We start from the raw sequence: 17,535 nt of genomic DNA, 5'->3' as shown, positions 1-17,535 counted from the left end.
CCCAATGTTTTTTTCCAAAACACAGTTCAGGGTCCTTCAGCCGTTGTCCTTTTAGAACACTGTGGACTTGAACATCTGAAACCCTCCCTTAGCCTCCATAATTCTTGTTTCATTAGTCGCTGTATAGCTATTCAGCGAGTGTCCTCAGCAGGAGTACAAATGAAGCTGTGAAAGTCCTGCCCGGCGGACACGTTTCGGTTAAGACGTTCACCATCTTTCTGCCTCACTATCAGCAGTCGCCCCAGCAGATAGCCAGACGCTTCTATCTCCGAATCCTAATAACCTCTGTTAATCCTCCCTCAACCAGCTCGCACCACTCCTCTTGTTATCTATCCACTCTTTGTCACTAGCCACCCTTTACCCTCCCCCTCCTTCCAGCCTCTTTTCTCTTTATCTTCATCATCAGCCCGTCTGTGCCTGTTTAGTGCAGTGTCGACATCTCTGTCAGAATCAAAGGAGGAGGAGGATGACGTTTTGTGAGAGGGGTAGGGGAGAACAAAAACAAAACAAAACCAAAACTAAAAGACATCAACAGAATAAGAAGGATACAAAATGAATTCACATCTCCTCTGTACTGCGTTCACCACCACGGGCAACAAGAGCAGGCAGTCGTTTGATGCCTTAACAGCTGAGGAGGGAGGGTGATGGATGGGAGTGAGGAAAGATGAAAAATGGAAATAAAATATTCTTCTGTTCTGCGCTCAGAAAGACAGTCAGTTTCCGCCCGCGGGTGGTTTAAGGGAGCAAGAGAGGAAGAGAGGAAGGAAAGGAGGCTGGGTTCAATGTTAGATAGATACAGTCAATAGATACTTTATTAAAAATGCGCAATATATACAATGAAATAGAATAATATTAAAATTAACTAACTAAACAATGGTGCAAAGATTTAATCAAACAAACAGTGTAACAGAGTTATCCAGGGTTAGGGTTAGTTTGTCCAGTTTGCAGCCAATGATGGAGCCGGCCTTCTTAACCAGTTTGTTAAGTCTGTTGGTGTCTCCGGCTCCAATGCTGCTCCCCCAGCAGACTACGGAGAAGTACAGTACACTGGCCACAACAGACTGGTAGAACATCTCCAACATCTTGCTGCACACGTTGAAGGATCGAAGTTTCCTCAAGAAAAAGAGTCGACTCATCCCCTTCTTGTACACAGCGTTGATGTTGGTCTTCCAGGTCAGTCTGTTGTCAATGGAGATACCCAGGAACTTGTACTCCTCCACCATGTCCACATCACTCTCCCAGAACTCTCAGCGGTTGTCGTCCTCCTGAAGTCGACCACCATCTCTCTGGTCTTGGAAGCAGGTGATTTCTACCGGCCCACTCCACAAAGTCATCCACTACTGCCCTGTACTAACTTCTGCAGATGGCATGACCCTGAGTTGTCCTGGAAGTCAGTGGTGTACAAGGTGAACAGGAAGGGAGACAGAACAGGTCGGACAAACTGTGGTCTGCCTGTGAGGTATTCAGTGATCCAGGAGACGGTGGACGTGTTAACCCCCACCACCCACAGCTTCTCACTCAGCAGCAGTGGTTGGATGGTGTTGAATGCACTGGAGAAATCAAAGAAAGTGATTCTCACAGAGCCACCGATTTCATCCACTCCCACATGAGGCTGGTATGCAAATTGCAGAGGGTCCAGTGAGGATGTCACCTGCGGTCGGATGTGGGCCAAGACCAGCCTCTCCAGCACCTTCATCACATGAGATGTGAGGGCAACTGGTCGGTAGTCATTTTGGCCAGATGGAGTCGTCTTCTTAGGTACAGGAACCAGGAACGACGTCTTCCACAGCACCGGGACTTCCTCCTGCTTCAGGCTCAGGGCGTAGAGGTGTTGCAGGACATCAGACAGCTGGATAGCGCAGGTATTCAGGACCCTGGGGCTGATGCCATCAGGTCCTGCAGCCTTGCATTGGTGGAGTCTCTCCAGCTGTCTCCTAACCTGGCCAGTCGTCACAGAGAGGGCGAGGGTGGTCATGGCATCAGCGCGATCAGCTGATCACAAGAGTAAACAATGCCCCAAGTCCATTGTGCGTGGCTCTCCGTTTCAAAGAGGGAAAATCCCATTTTTGCTCATTTTCCAACACCACTGACATATGGCTGACTTTTTTAACTTCATAAGTAAAAAAACAATGATAACAAAAAGCGTGTGCATCACTTTTTAGCATCCCCTGGAAACAGTTTCCATTGTTATTGTCTATAATTGGTTGCGTTTTCTTCATTTGTTTGTTTTGCTGTTTATGATTGTGTTTTCTGCATTTGGTTGTCTTTTCTGTATTTGCAGCACGTTTCTGTATATGGCTGTGTTTTCCAAATTCGGTTGTGTTTTCCGTCCTTAGTGTAACATATTCAGTAACATCCATATTTTAGCTTTTTTATGACCTGATTTCGTTCCCTATTTCTTGGAGTAATCAATCTGTTCAGCTGTTGTGTGGAGGCGAGGCACGGATCTTGAGGGAGGTAGCTGGAGCTGTGGTGCATGTGGAAAGACAGCGAACTGCCAGATGGCAAAGAGTAAACAAGGAAGTGATAAGAGACACGGCACGGTGGCACCAGAACGGTTTAGTTCAATCTGTTAACTGACGTCTCGTTACAGGCGGGAAAGATTTAAGCAGCTGATGGGATTTTTGTCAGATTAGATTGGTGTGGATTTTGAAGACCGATTGGAAATGGCAGGAATTATTATTGTAATTATGATGTATTATGATGGCCTGCTTTCATGAAAGATTCCGTGTGCACCAAGCTGTAGGAGGCATAAGCGAGGCTTTTCACCATCTCGGGAAAAAAAAACAATACTTGGTTTGAATTTACTCGAGTCTTCTGAACGTGGAAGAAGTAATGTGCTCTGCATGCAAATGCGGTGTTCAGGAATTATGTTTTCTTGACTTTCTCCTTTCTGTATCTCCCCCCCCCGTCTCTATCCATTCCTCTCCATCTCTTTGATTCTCACTCCATCTGATACTGTGATAATGTCTTGTCAGTGGAGACATGCACACATACTGAACTTATCTTTCGTCTGATATCAATAATCAATCAATATTTTCTATATTATCTGATCAAATGATGTGAAAGGGAAGTCTCGTAGTGATGGGTGAACAAACCCACAGAATACAATTAGTTGATGCCCCTCTCATATCTGTGTGTTCAGTACGAAGCAGGAGCATTAGCTTAGCTTAGCTTAGCTTAAAGATTGGAAGTGGGGGGGGGGGGGGGGGGGGGGGCATCTGGCCTGCTTATCTACATCTTTAAAACTCACTAGTTACATAATGTGTCTCCTAAAACAAAAATCAACAAACAAGACAACTTATTAATGAGTGAGCTTAAGAGGTTCTTGAGCCAAGCTAGCTGCCCCCCCCCCCCCCCCCCCCCCCCCCCAGCTCCAGCTCCATACACACACATGTATTGAGTGGTATTGCTATCTCATCTCACTCTCGTCAAAAGGCAAATCAGAATTCTGCCCAAAACGTTGAACTATTCCTTTATATCCGTCAGGTGGTCAGTAAAAGTAAATGCTAATTTTGCACGTCCAGCATAAAAACTTGATGGTCAAAAAGAAAGAAATACAAAAGCTGAAAGCAACATTAAAGTGCCTGAACATTTGGTTTTAAATCTTAAAAGCTGCTATCATTGATATTTTTCTAACAACTTGTCAAATGGGAAATAGGTGGCTCACAGTAACTAACCTACGGAGAATCATCACCTGAAGCTGCAGCCCCGCTGAGCTTCACAGAGCTTTAAAAGCTGTTCACACCAAGAATCATACATGTGAGTTAGCGATAACGATGTGAGCGTCCACACTGATGAACTGTAACATTCTGCAAACGGTGGAGCCAAGCAGGCGATGATGCATCAGAGCCAAGAAGTGGACATTGTTCATTATATTGGCCTGAAAGTGATCCCGGAGTAGACGGCGCCATCTACTTGAGTTAAGAGTGACTTCTAAATCGGCAACTTTGCTGTTTTGTTTGACTGTCGCCGCTCATCGCAATGCCGTTTTCAGCGGCAGCAGGCAGCTGTTTTCAGCAAAAAAAAGCACTTTATAAACTCCCTGTACGCTACCTGCTGGGCACCAAGCAGCTGATTGACACAGTTCGAGACTAGCTGGCGAACACAGTGGAGCATGTAGCAGCAGCTAGGAGACACAGTATGTGACAATATGCCCTCAAACAAGTTGTTGCAGGTTTAAGCGTTTCTCTAAAACGTTGAATATTCGCGACTGAAGCAACAATCAAAGTCAAATCTTGGGGAAAAAAAATCAGCTTTAGATATTCTTTAGGAGTTTAACACTCCAAACCTAACACTTGACAGTACCCTGGCTTTTTTGTGTGTGTGTGTGTTACCGTTGCGTTTGATCACCATTCCCTAGCCTTCAACACACTGTGTCGAGCTGAGAGATAAAAAGAGGTTTGAGAAAACAAACTGCTACTGTTGGTAGACCGCAGAGTTCAACTCCAGCATGCTCTCAGTCTGTCTCACAGGTCAACGGCAGGTTAATTGAGGTCATCTCTACACTCTGTAACTGTGTGTGTGTGTGTGTGTCTGTGTGTTTGCGGGCAAGTGAGACGCCCTGACTCCGTTCTTTCTGTGCAGCTGCAAGGCCGAACATAACATTGGCTCGGAGCATCTACTGAAGCGAAGAGTGCTCCGCTGCAGATGAGAAAATCCTCCTCCATTCCCTTCTAATTAACTCTGCTACTCTTTCCCCCTCTCTTCTCACCCTGTTCTCCCGGTTCTGTCCATCTTCATCCAACACACACCGTCTGAACCTCTCTGTCCTCCAGCCGAAGTCCTACGAAGCTGCTCCGCCCTGCGCCTCGCCGTCCTCCCAGGCTGACAGGAACAGACAGGAGGTGGGGTGTCCTGCGGCGTGGTGGTGTTTTGCTGTTGGTTGTGTTCCGTTTGCCCAGTCAGTAGTCCTAGTAGTCAGTCAACGGTACACTTATAGATAGTTTTCCCCCGATACTTGTATTATCTAATCTACAACATAAAAACAGCTGACGTGATTTGGGACGGTGTCCGACGGTCGACGGTCCTCGTTTAGAGGCTTTTATTCTGAAAGCCTTCTAAAACGTCGGCTCAACTTTGCTGAACTTAAAGATTGCCGAGGAAGCATCAGAAACCTCTTTTTACATCCTTTTTTTGTCCTTTTTCTCAGTTAATTCAAGGCAACTTTTCTAAACAATAGCATAAAAGTAACGGCATGACGCAATCAACAAGATCATTTCAGAGACTTGTCGCTCTGTTGGTCGCTTTGAACTCCCAGTTGTATTGTGGTGTTTCTTTTCCCTCACAGATGATCTTTGACAGGTTGCAGCGCTGGCTTGCGAACAGCCAAAAGTGTCATTTTTCACTTTTTCATTGTCACTGTCACACCTCACGCTGCCAGTAGTGTTCATTTTAACGGGCAAAAGTGACGGAGCTGAAAATGAGAAGCCTGCCACGTGACTGTTGTCTACATTACTCACTGCTAGAAAGAGTGAGGAGAGATAACAGCTTTGAGATGAATTGGCGTCAGAGCTGTCGACCGTGAGCCGGATCCTAAATGGAAGTGGCTATCAGAACATACTACACACAGTACAGCCGAAATAAGATAGCACTCCCTTGATTTTATTGTTATTATTTCCTTTTTTTAATATTGCTGTACTTTTAATGCCGAGATGTTTTTGAGTTGGCTTTGTGTTTCTAGATTGTTCTCCTGTGTTGCTGTGCAGCATGCTTCTGTTGTTGTTGTCGCAAACTTGAGTCAAGTTATGAATCATAAACAACTCTGTCCGTGGCTGTATATTCACACACTGATTTAACCCCTTCACCAAGACAAACCAACAGCAGCAAGAGCAGGTGTCTGCTAAATGTGTGGGTGTAGAGGTCCATGCTGTGTCCAAAAGGACTCCCTCGTTCCCTCATGCTCTACTCCCTGTATCAGGGGTATACAATTCACATTCAATGAGGTCCAGTTCGAGAGAATTTCCTCATGCAAAAGTCCTGAACATCACAATAATGTCTAACTTGCGCTATGATTTAGTTCCATATATATTGAAGTAGCCTAACAGTTGCATTAATGTCTGTATGTCGTCAACAACTGACTGTCTGAAATAAAGAAAGTTCAATTGAATCATATCTCAGCAATATTTATTGTCAGATTTCAAATGAAACTGGATGAATTATAAATAATACATACTCTAATAATAAATACATGTTCTTTCATTTCAAATAAAGTAACGACTGGATTAAAGAACAAATTAAATAACAGAAAGCGTTTAATAAAGCACTTCATTGTCCTGCAGCTTTAAATTCACTTCATTCAGGTGTGAAGTGATGTCACTCAAAAAAGCCACGATATTATAGCTGTCTACCTATCTACATCTTACTGTTGCCGGGCAGGTTCTTCTGTTTCAGCTCATAAGAGACGGTATTTCGTTGCCGTCCGAGGCGAGATGATGTCAGAGAGGCGCCGATAACGGCTCTCTGGATTTATAGTTATTTGGCTTATTTTCTCTGCGCTGTTGCTTTCATCACTGCTGATGTAAAGTGCCAGATCAACGTCGGCTGCTGGACCATCCATAATACTGTAAATACAGATGTGCATTTCTGTGATGAATACATAGTTTCAGCTATTTTGTTGTGTTCTTAGTGTGGATTTAAGTTACCTCTGGAGTGATGCATTGTACACTGTATGTCTGGGGCTTTTATGGTGAAAGGTCAAAACGGAAGGAATAGAGCGCTGTCGTTGTGGGGCAATAAGTGCATTTGCTCTCAATGAATGAATGAATACAAAGTACTTTGAGCAGTTTGTTTTGTGATGCGCTGCTCTGTTCACATTTAAAAATATTATTTTCGCACCACAACATAATTGATTCTTTCCAATTGCGGCTTTCTCTCCTTTCACCCGCCTGCCTTTCTTCCTTTAGTGCAATGCATCATGGTAGATAATGCTTGGTGAGTGACCGCTTCTTCTCACAATGCATTGTGGGAAATTCTTTAAAAATCAGACAATGTGATTTTCTGGATTTTCTTTTCTCATTTTGTCTCTCATAGTTGAGGTATACCTATGATGAAAATTACAGGCCTCTCTCATCTTTTTAAGTGGGAGAACTTGCACAATTGGTGGCTGACTAAATACTTTTTTCCCCCACTGTATAGGGTGTAATAATACTCACTATACATTCAGACAGCACGACAACATGGTGAACCCCACTATATACAGTAGTCCATTCTAAAGTGAGAAGTGATTGATTTGGGACACAGCCATGGTCTTACAAGAGCAGCGTGGGTCCTTTCAGGAATACATTAGCTCAGTGCGTGTTGCGAGCGAGAGAGGAAGTGTACAGTCAGGGTTTTAGTTTCTTTCTGAATAAACGCTGCATTTTCACTGGCTTTGTGTTTCCTCATTGCATCTTAACTTTTGAAAATGATATCAAGCCACCTTAAACATGACTTGTCTCGAACCCCATTTTTGTTACATTTGGTCGGCCTACATACAACTTTTAAAACAAGCAATCTAAAATAAATTGGCATTGGCAACCATCTTGAGAAATTGGCAACTAATTCCTTACCGATTTTTTAACATGAACAAACAGGGACCTCAAACAGCCAAACACCTCACCTCAAAATATATAAATGTTTCATATTTTTTGCAATAGTAAAAAGTGGACATATAACTGGATAGTATCTTAATTACTCAAAATACAGCCTAAGATGACTAAAAATGGTTACCATATTTTCAGTTTCAGCAGCCCAAACTAAAAAAAGTGATTGCCAGCCAGGTGTAAAATCAACAGAAAAAGACAATCAAATTGTCTGTCCCAATTATTTGTATGACAATTAATCGCCAACTAGAATTTCTGAATTATGGCGGCTCTAATCCCAGCTGTAATTGTGCTGTGATTTATTAGTGATGGTTCTGATGGGAGTATAATACTAGTAGCCTGCTAATGTTGCTGGAAAAAAATCGTCCAATGCTAGTCTAATGAGCTCATAATGTCAGACACTTGGTGCCTCCCACAGCCTCAAAGATAATATACTCTAGATTTACAGATGATGTCAATAGAAGTTCAGCCAAAATATAGCATTATGCTCTGTGCTGAAGATGAGCAACCGAAGATGTCAATCGGTATAAACGGAATAGACACCAGTATCTGCATTTCTGTTCATGTGTGAACAGTTGCCATTGTTGCTTCCATTCCACTGCCATGAAGTCTGCGCAAAAAATACTTCAAAAGTTCAAATTCAAGCGAAGAAAATAAAAGAATTATCCCCGACGGCTAGCCTTGACATTTGGCTCAGTCTCTCTGTGTTTGCTGTGCACTGTGCTGTGTTTGGCTTTTTAATATTCTAGTCCATTAGTCTGAAGTAAAAAAAACAAAAAAAAAACTGAATCCACGCTCACAAAAGATAGTGACTGTAGAATAATGATAGATCCATCCTGTCAATCTTCATGCTGATTTGCATCATTGTAAATATTGATGATTAGTATTATTTATTATGTTCTTAAGACAAATAACCCCAATCATAAATAACTACTACTACTGCACATAAACAGCCAGTAAATGAATTGCATTGAGAGTGGAGACAGAGGGAGACGCGGAGAGAATCCGACTGTTATTGTTATTATAATGGCTAGATTGTAGGCTGCAACCCGCTAAGCTAAAGCTGCTCACTTTGGCAGCCTGACAGTCATTAGCTAAAGCCTGTTGGTGGCTGGCATCAGCACCGGCTCATTTGCATACAACAAAGCAAGACGGAACCATTAACCTGCAAACACTACATCAACTCTCCGTACGCTAATAATGTCTGCACATTAGATTTGCATTGTGAGTGCATTAAAATCACATTACTGAGTGAGATCTAATTGTTTTCAACCTGCTATTAGGTACAACAAATCATTACCATTAGGCCCCATGTTCCCTCCTTCAGAATATTGTAATGGTTGTCGAATGGTGATATAATGAAGAAAAGTGCCTTCTTTCTGAATGCTTAAGCAGTATTATATGCTAATTATGGCATTGCAGATAACAGAAGAGTTATCACCGTAAGATATGTTGCGGAAATTACTTGCTGTATCTATACCGTTAAGTATATGAATGCATTATTAAATCATAATTACATTGGGATTCAGTCAGATTAAGTTTATAGGAATATGCATTATTACTGATATCATTAAAAGCCATATTGGCCTGACCATCAATTGAATTGGAGTAGAAAGGACATTGAGCAAGCTAGCTAAATAGCCAGCTGCTCGCTAGTAAGATAGCTAGCTGGCTAGCTTGTAACGTTACTACTCTACGGTTTGTTTTAGTGGTCACTGCAAAACCTCCCCTCAGTGAGTCAGCGACTTTCAGTAAGTCAATTTAGTTTATTTGGAAGTTAGACTGCTACAATGGTCACATAAAAAATTACACATGAAAATGGCCGCCGCTCCGACCATTCTGCGACGTCGATTTGAACAGAGATGTCCCATCTACTGTTCTATTTCTAACCTTAGTGTGTGTGTGTGTGTGTGTGTGTGTGTGTGTGTGTGTGTGTGTGTGTGTGTGTGTGTGTGTGTGTGTGTGTGTGTGTGTGTGTATATGTGGCTTTAGTAGATGCTATGACAAACATGTAAAGTGCAGGCTGTTGCAAATATGCCACTTCTTACACCATCTTTCCCTTTTTTTTCTTCCCAGAAGGAGCGTGAAAAGAAAAAAGAGGAGAAGAAGAAGGACGTTGATAAAGTGGAGAGGCTCAACAACACAAAGGTACAAGTAACATTCATGATAGATTCCATGTAACCTGGAAAACAGTCACTTGTCGTAGGTTAAAGTTGGTTAAATACTACAGGTCCCAGGATTCTGGGGGCAGAAATGCAGCTGTAGAGGAGCTTGGTGTAACATGTATTCCACCCTCACACCACGATCGGGCGTGGTTTAAGAGCCTTCAGTGGCCCCGCCGTTTCAGAGCAGAGAAAACGGCTCATTTTTTGACAATTTTGAAACCTCATTGTAGATACTTGCCAATTTATTTTTTTTATTATTCAAATTTGTCTGGGTGGTTAATAACACATTTTTCTTTGGAATGAAAATGGGTCAGCAAAATGGGTTATGGATCACAAATGAATGTGCACATCACTGTTAAGCTGTAGTTATAGAGGATTTTGTCAGTAAGAGCCCTTGAATTCAGTTTTAGCCATAAAAGAAACTGCCTTTTGAGTGCACCTGCAATAACAAGACGAGACGTAAAAAATGTGAATGCGGCGAGCTAACATTGATTGCGTTTCGTGCACATTGCTGTTTAAGCGTTGGCGGAGGCCAGAAAACAGGGACAAAGACAGAAGTGTGTCAGTGTGCTGCCATGAATGCGTGATGTGTTGACAGCAGTGTCGCTCCACTTCTGCGACGCAGGATCCCAATGCTCAGGGGAAACTCCTCATAAACATTCATGTCGCTCCCTCCATGCATCAGTATGGATCATTTCTCATTCATGCACAGGGGGCGTGAACACGTGAACTATGTTTCGAAAACTATATCATCCACGAGGAATTGAAACATGGAACCTCAGCTGCATCAAACAAGCTTTATTTTCAACATATCTGGAATCATTGTTGCTTTCTGAACACTCACAAAAAAAAGTGTTATGTCACTCAGTCCTTGCTGCTGGCAGATTTATCTAAATTTAGCTTTTTTTTCTTTTCCTCTTTTTAAAATGTAGATAGGCTGTTAACGCTCGCTCACTGCACCGGAGAAAGACGCCCTGACGTGAGGCAACTTGCATAACGTTGTGATTCAAAATGAAAATCTGGACGATTGCTGGAAAGCTTAACCGACTGCCACGTGTTCAGAAATGCATTTTGAAATGAACCAGGGTTTGAACAGGTCCGAACAGAATGAGCCGCAGTAACGCACACATCCGCCGACCTCCGTCCATACGTCAGCAGGTGTGTGTGTGTGTGTGTGTGTGTGCATGCCAGGGCTGTGGTATGTGCTCATGCATATCTATGCGGTGTGTGTGTGTGTGTGTGAAAGAAAGAGAGGGGGAAGCACTAAAGGAGTATGTTTGTGTTTCTGGGTCATGGTTAGTAAATTCACAATATTTCCATGGCCTGCGAAGCGGTGAGGGAATAATGTAGCTCTCAGCAGTGTGTGTGTGTGTGTGTGTGTGTGTGTGTGTGTGTGTGTGTGTGTGTGTGTGTGTGTGTGTGTGTGTGGTAGATGGACTACAGGGAAATGGAATGAAGGCTATGGGCATCGGTACCCACTGAGAGTGAAATGTAACGCAGTGGTCTGTTCTCTGTTGCATTCATTTCTCACTCGACCTCCATCTGCTCATAAACTGGACTCTTTAGCCTTTTTATCGCCCGTTAAAGTACAAGGTTTCTATTCTCTTGCAATATTCCTGTGCCGATTTATGTTTGTGTGCCTCTCCTCTTTGCATGTGCATTTAAAGGAAGATTGCACGAAAGTGTGATGGAGAAGCTTTATTTTTCAGGTGTTTCATTTGCTGCACAAGCCCAAAACACACACATTCCTGTCTGGTTATTTTATCTGCAGTTTCTTAACTGATGTTTCTGAAAATGTACTATTGTGTATCATGAAACGCCCACATGGCTCATGGGTTATAACCTGGACCATGAATCACCACGTCGTCAGTTTAAAACCGTTGTTGCATTTCCTCAAAAATAATTAGAAAATAAGATTTACTATATCATTATTTCTGTTGTGGCGCTATAGCTAATGATTGTTTACATTATTGATTAGGAGTGCATCTGGACCAGGTGGCGACCTCCGGTTCTGACGAGTACAACCAATGTGGAAGTGTCTTAAAACTTAAAATAGTCTTCAAACAGCACGGTGCGACTCCTCTTGTTGCAAAAAGAAGTCAGATTGTATGGAAGTCTATGAGATCCTACTTCTCACTTGATTTATTCCCTCAGTAAACATGAGTTTATGGTCTCAATCTTTAGTTTCAAGTCTTCTTCAATACAGCAAGATGTTCATTCAGTACATTATGGTCCATTTAGAGTCAAATAGACCATAAAGAGTATGCTTTAGGACGGGCTTACGGTATTGACATACCGCTACCAGAGCCGTATACGGCGTCTCTACGTCACCCCTTCGCAGTCCAAATATGGTCACTTCTGTTCATCAGTTGCAAAAAAGCCAAAATGACGACGGACGTATTCCAAGACGGCGACGGTAAAATTGCCAAAATCAAGGCTTCATAATGGCAGTCCACAAACCAATGGGTGACGTCATGGTGACTACGTCTACTACTTATATACGATCTATGATCGTGACACATAAGGCAGGCAACAGTTTCCAGGGCGAAACTCGGGCTTGTTAACTCTGGTTCCACATTACGTGCATCTATCTACATACCATTTATGTAATGCACCGGACCGTGACCCCTGTTCTGTTCAGTGTAGATAAAGATTCTCCTTTTTTTCCTCTGAGTTTAGGAGTACTGAGGGACTTGTTGATGAGCTTTTCCCACCAATGAGGTACAAACGATTAAACCCAAGTCTATGGCATCGCTGTAAAAAACCACAACCTAAAATCGTCATATTGTCTTTGCATTACAGACGGCCAACTCGTGTGCGTGCCTGCTGTTAATCCCAGTCTTGTTTTTAGTGGAGTTTTGAAATAATTTGTCTCAGGTTACTGTATCAGAAGCTGGTGTGAAGACTGCCGATCTGCTGCAACCAATTTGATCGAGTGTCAGAAGAAAGTCAATGTTGAAAATAAATATTGCTTTCTATTTGAATGGAATCAAAAGCAGTGTTCATGTGATTAATTCCAATCGGTGAAAAGGCATTTACCTCCAGACTCTTTGGATATTGTTACACCGTCTTCCTGAATAAAACAACCAACGGGTCCTTTTTAGAACTGTGTGCCGCTGCTCTTAAAGCAAAGCCTTCTCTGCTGGCCTAAACAGAATCACAAAATAATTTTTCACAAATACACTACATGTATTCAAATTTTTCCCCATTAGCTTTTTTTCTCATTGCACAGCTACTGTCGTCCTCAGTTGCTCTGCTTCCAGCCTGCAGCGCTGCTTCCAGCGCAGCTTATTTTAAGTAGAGCTTTTATCCAATCAGATTTCACCCCTATGTCTAGGTAAGAAGAGACGCCCCGAGGCCTGCTGGATAGCCTTTGCAGATTAAAGATTTACTATTAAAGTAAATGAGGACCAATGACAAGTCATGTATAAGGTGGCTTGATATCATTTTCAAAAGTTAAGATGCAATGAGGAAACAGAAACCAATCAGATCTTTAGTTTGACATGTTGGGCGTATTCTTTGACGTGCCAGAGCTACAAGTACGTCAGCATTAACGTGCGCCGTGATTGGTCAGTGAGCTAGCGTGACTGTTTTGACGCTGAAGCTAGCTAGCAGAAGTTAGTATTAGTAGGAACAGTTCAAGTTGAAAGATGACAAGATGAAGAAGTTCTGACATTTTTTTGCGTTTTGCTTGGTGTAGATTACTATTTTTTTTACCTAGCTTTGTTTTTTTTAACACTCAATGGCTGAAGGAGGAGAAACGGATTTCTTAAGAAGGACATTTCCAGAAAAACTGTCGTAAGAAAGGGTCGGCCAACCCCACAGCTAGCAGCCCTGACCCAAACAGGAAAAGGATTTGTACGAACGGTATTTCTGGCTAACAGCGTCGTAGAAGCGTTGCACATTTTATGGCTAAGAATGCGTTTTATTTGCAACTGAGTGTCTCGGGGTTTGGAGCTACGCTATGCTAACCTGAGGTGGCTAACCAAGGTCATTTCGGACATTTGATTCTCTGTTTGGGCTGTTGTTTGCTTTTATAAAGAACAAAGGTCTGGCGAAATGGGGATTGTGTGGCGATTGCTTTAGCCCTGTTTGAATCAGTAGGGAACAGCTAAATGCTGCGGGGAGAGTTTGTAGCGTGTGTGCTGCTGTTGTTTTCCTGCTAAGCTGTGCCTCCCAGAACATACGCGCCTCACCATAGTACAATGTTGTGGTTCCGGGGTGGGCGTGTCAGCATGTTGCCAGGTTGAGCGTAGTCCACTGAAAACAAAATTTCCCACAATTTAAGCTTCTGCATTTTCCAAAGCAATAGTATTATTCAAACGTATTGTTCGTTTCGTAAGCCTTGTGCTGAACGGTTTAATACGAATACGTGTATTGTTACACCCCTAGAAACAAATAATAACCGTAGCTGTGGCGTCATAATGAGGACAATATTTAACCAGCTGAAAATTTGAACCAATGATGGTGCCACAAAATGACGTCAAAAGATTAACAAAGCTATTACAATTCATTGTCTTAGGAAAATGAATGTCTGAATCAAATTTCACGGCAGTCCCCCAAATAGTTGTTAGAGAATTTGAGTCCAATCCTAAATGGTCAGCCTCATGGTGGCTCTAGAAGAGAAAGGATTCACCAAAGTCATTAGCATGCGTCCCTTGGGGGACCGTTAATGTCTTTACAAAATGTTATGGCAATCTGTCTAATATATAGCATAATATTTCAGTCTGGACCAGTCAGGACCTTGGCTCTTTTATAATATATTCAGAGTATTTTTGAAATTGTATTAATGATTATTATTATTTAGTAGCCAACAACAACACACAAATTGTCAGCCAGCACAGCACCACCCAAGCCAGTGTTAAACAGGTGGTTTAAACAGATCGATGTATTATCTGGGGATTGTAGTCCCCATCCAATGACGGAGCATGAAACACACACAGAGTTTTCCATTGCTGCTAACATGGCACTTCTCTGTCGATAAATACGTGTGAAAGAGAGAGGAAAGACTCTGCAGCCGTTCACTTGAACTGCTGACATGCTACACATTGATGTTTGCATGCGTTTGTGATACATGTTTGCAGGAATGTGTGTGTGTGTGTGTGTGGCATCCATCTTCTTTTTCTCCCTCATCGGCTGACCTCCTGCTGTCGATGAACCCGTGTGGAGGAGATGTTTGAGGATATTTCTGGTGTTTGTGTGTGTGCGTGTGTGTGTGTGAGTGTGTGAGTGAGAGAGAGCTGTTAGTCCAAGTGTATGCTGACGTGATAAAAGCTGTTTAATCTCCAGCATAGCAGGAAACATGCTGACAGCCACATTTCTCTCTCTCTCTCTCTCTCTCTCTCTCTCCCCCCCCTCTCTTTCCTTTCACTCTTTTGATTTGTCCCTCACTTACTTTCTACTTGCCTCACCCTACTGTTCTCACCCTTCAGTCTGCTGTGTGCCCCCCCCTCTCAGACAACGACACACTGTACTCCACCATCATGACATAACCCCTATAGCACGCCTTTCATCTTTGCACACAGATAATGCACCGTGCATATCTGTAGATGAGATACTGGATGCAGCAGTCCGAGCTTTAATCAGCCTCGGTGTTTCATTTCCGTTCACATCATTTCATTTCCTTTCTTCCTCGGAGAGGTTTGCGCAAGCTGCTCTTTTTAAAATTCAGTGTAGAATACTGTAAATGCAGCAGTTACTGATTCTAATATTGTTGGATTGCAGCTGCAATTTTTTTTTTCTGTGGCTCAAGGTGGGGCCAGGCCCCATGGCCCTCTATTGGCCAGCCACCACTGCTCCCTACTCTTAACCGGCCCCTGGCCGGTGGGGGCCACAAGTGGTACAAGAGCTTGTGTTATCACTTATTCCTGACTGCTGCTCTGCGCCCTGAGACATAGTGGGTGAGAACGGTTTGCTCACTTTTGGAGTTTTGGACTGTTTAGCTATAAGCTAACAGCTACCTGAACGACCGTACACATTGCCGCCCCTCGGTCTCTGCTAATTAGTTTTTTTGCCAGATTTTATGAAATGTCTTACATGACGACTTCAAGACGATTAACCTCATACATTGCCGAGTGTGAGTTTTAATCAATAATGAAAATAACCGTTAACATGATGGCTTTGTAGATCCCCACAGGTGAGGCTAAGATGGTCACCTGAGACGTCACAAAAGACATTTGAAAGACATATGGCCACCACAGCGCTGACACTAACACACAAACTAACACTACTTCCAAGAGGACATTAGTGCAGCTCAGGAGCCACTCAAGGTAGAAGAAAACAATATACAGTATACACAATTGATCGATTAAAAAAAGGCCAATCACAATTGATGCAACAATTGAAAACAAGGCTAATGAAATGGGCAATATCTGTTGTAACAACAATACATGTAAAAAAAAACAACTTCAAAACAAGCAAATATCACATTATTCACATTATTGTCACAGTTCAGGGCACAAAAAGAGCCTCGACATTCTGTGGAGCATCTGGAAATCCTTCACCGGTCACTCAACCCACTTCTTAAACTACTAAACAACTGAGAGGGTTGACCTACTACTGGAGTATGGTTTTGTCCCCCCCCCCCTCTTCTTGTTTGTATTCTACCTAATGAAGTATAGATGCAATATAACAAATGACTAATTTATTATATTGCATCTATAATTAATGTGCAACTCGAAGTCTATGGAAATGCAGAGGTATTATTCATGGTAATAATATAGAAATAATTGCTAAATAAATTCTGTTCTCTCTGTCTCAAAAGACGGAATTCAGAAAATGATAGAAGCGTTCGTTATGTCCCCACAGTTTCTGCAGCAGTGTTGTAAGGACTTTATTTGAGTTTTGATTACACATCCATTTCTGCTTTGATTACAATTTCGTTTTGGTGCAACTCATGTTTGGATAATTGAGTTGTAAAATGTGGGTGTGTACTATTGTGTGTTATTCGAGGACAAGGGAATAAATTGCAGAAGTTCTGTGATTGTAATATTGATGTCGGTCCAATCTCGGAAACCCATCTGTTATTGGTCTGATGAAGACTCTCTCTGGGGGCAATGGCCCAAATGTTTGGGCTTCAGGTTTGAGAGACGTCCTCTTCCATGTGTCGATCATTGTTTACAGTCCAGTTAGCAACTTGAGACGCGACAATGGGGACGACTACTACAACCGCATTTGTTTCACATGTGGTCAATTAGCTGGGCTAATAAAAAGCTGATGGGTTCCAAGATTGCATTTTGGCCAATTAGTTCTGCCTCTTTTGCTCTCCACAGAAACTGTTTACCAGCATTCAACCAAAGCCTGCTCAAACGTGATTGGTCAATACTACCGCAATCATTTTTATACTATTGATTTATGGTACGATATACGGACACGAATTTGATGATATTTAACATTAGCATAGTGTGCCTCCCAAAACATACGCGCCTGACCACAGTACAATGTTGTGGTTCCGGGGTGGGAGTGTCAGCATGTTGCCAGGTTGAGCGTAGTCCACCGAAAACATTATATTTCCCACAATTTAAGCTTATTGTACAACATTTGGACTTGCCTTTAATCATTTTTAGGCTATCGACTTATCTTACAATATTTTGGCGTGACCACTATCATTTTTAAGTTATCAAATTTTTGTATGATATATGGACTTGATTTTACACTGTCGACTTATCGTACTGTATATGGACATGACCTCAGTAACCTTTATGCTATTGATTTATGGTAAGATATATTGACCCGACTTTGTTGATTTTTACATGATTGACTTATCGGTAAATATTTGGACATGTCCT

The 17,535-nt window shown here is 42.4% G+C and overlaps 1 protein-coding gene across 3 annotated transcripts in view; it reads left to right on the top strand.

Moving 5' to 3' along the window:
- The window catches only part of smap1 (small ArfGAP 1), a 90,773-nt gene that overhangs the window by 24,153 nt on the left and 49,085 nt on the right, over nt 1–17,535 (top strand). For 2 of the 3 annotated variants that reach the window (XM_079169010.1, XM_079169009.1), the window contains exon 5: nt 9,660–9,731. In XM_079169010.1, coding sequence (XP_079025136.1) covers nt 9,660–9,731 — 72 coding nt within the window. The remainder of the gene's footprint in view (nt 1–9,659; nt 9,732–17,535) is intronic. The other variant, XM_079169011.1, reaches the window with a different exon arrangement.

Source organism: Pholis gunnellus (assembly GCF_910591455.1).
Source record: "Pholis gunnellus genome assembly, chromosome: 11".
NCBI lineage: Eukaryota > Metazoa > Chordata > Actinopteri > Perciformes > Pholidae > Pholis > Pholis gunnellus.
The sequence above is the reverse complement of the archived record's forward strand: the minus strand, read 5'-3'. Positions and strand labels throughout refer to the sequence as shown.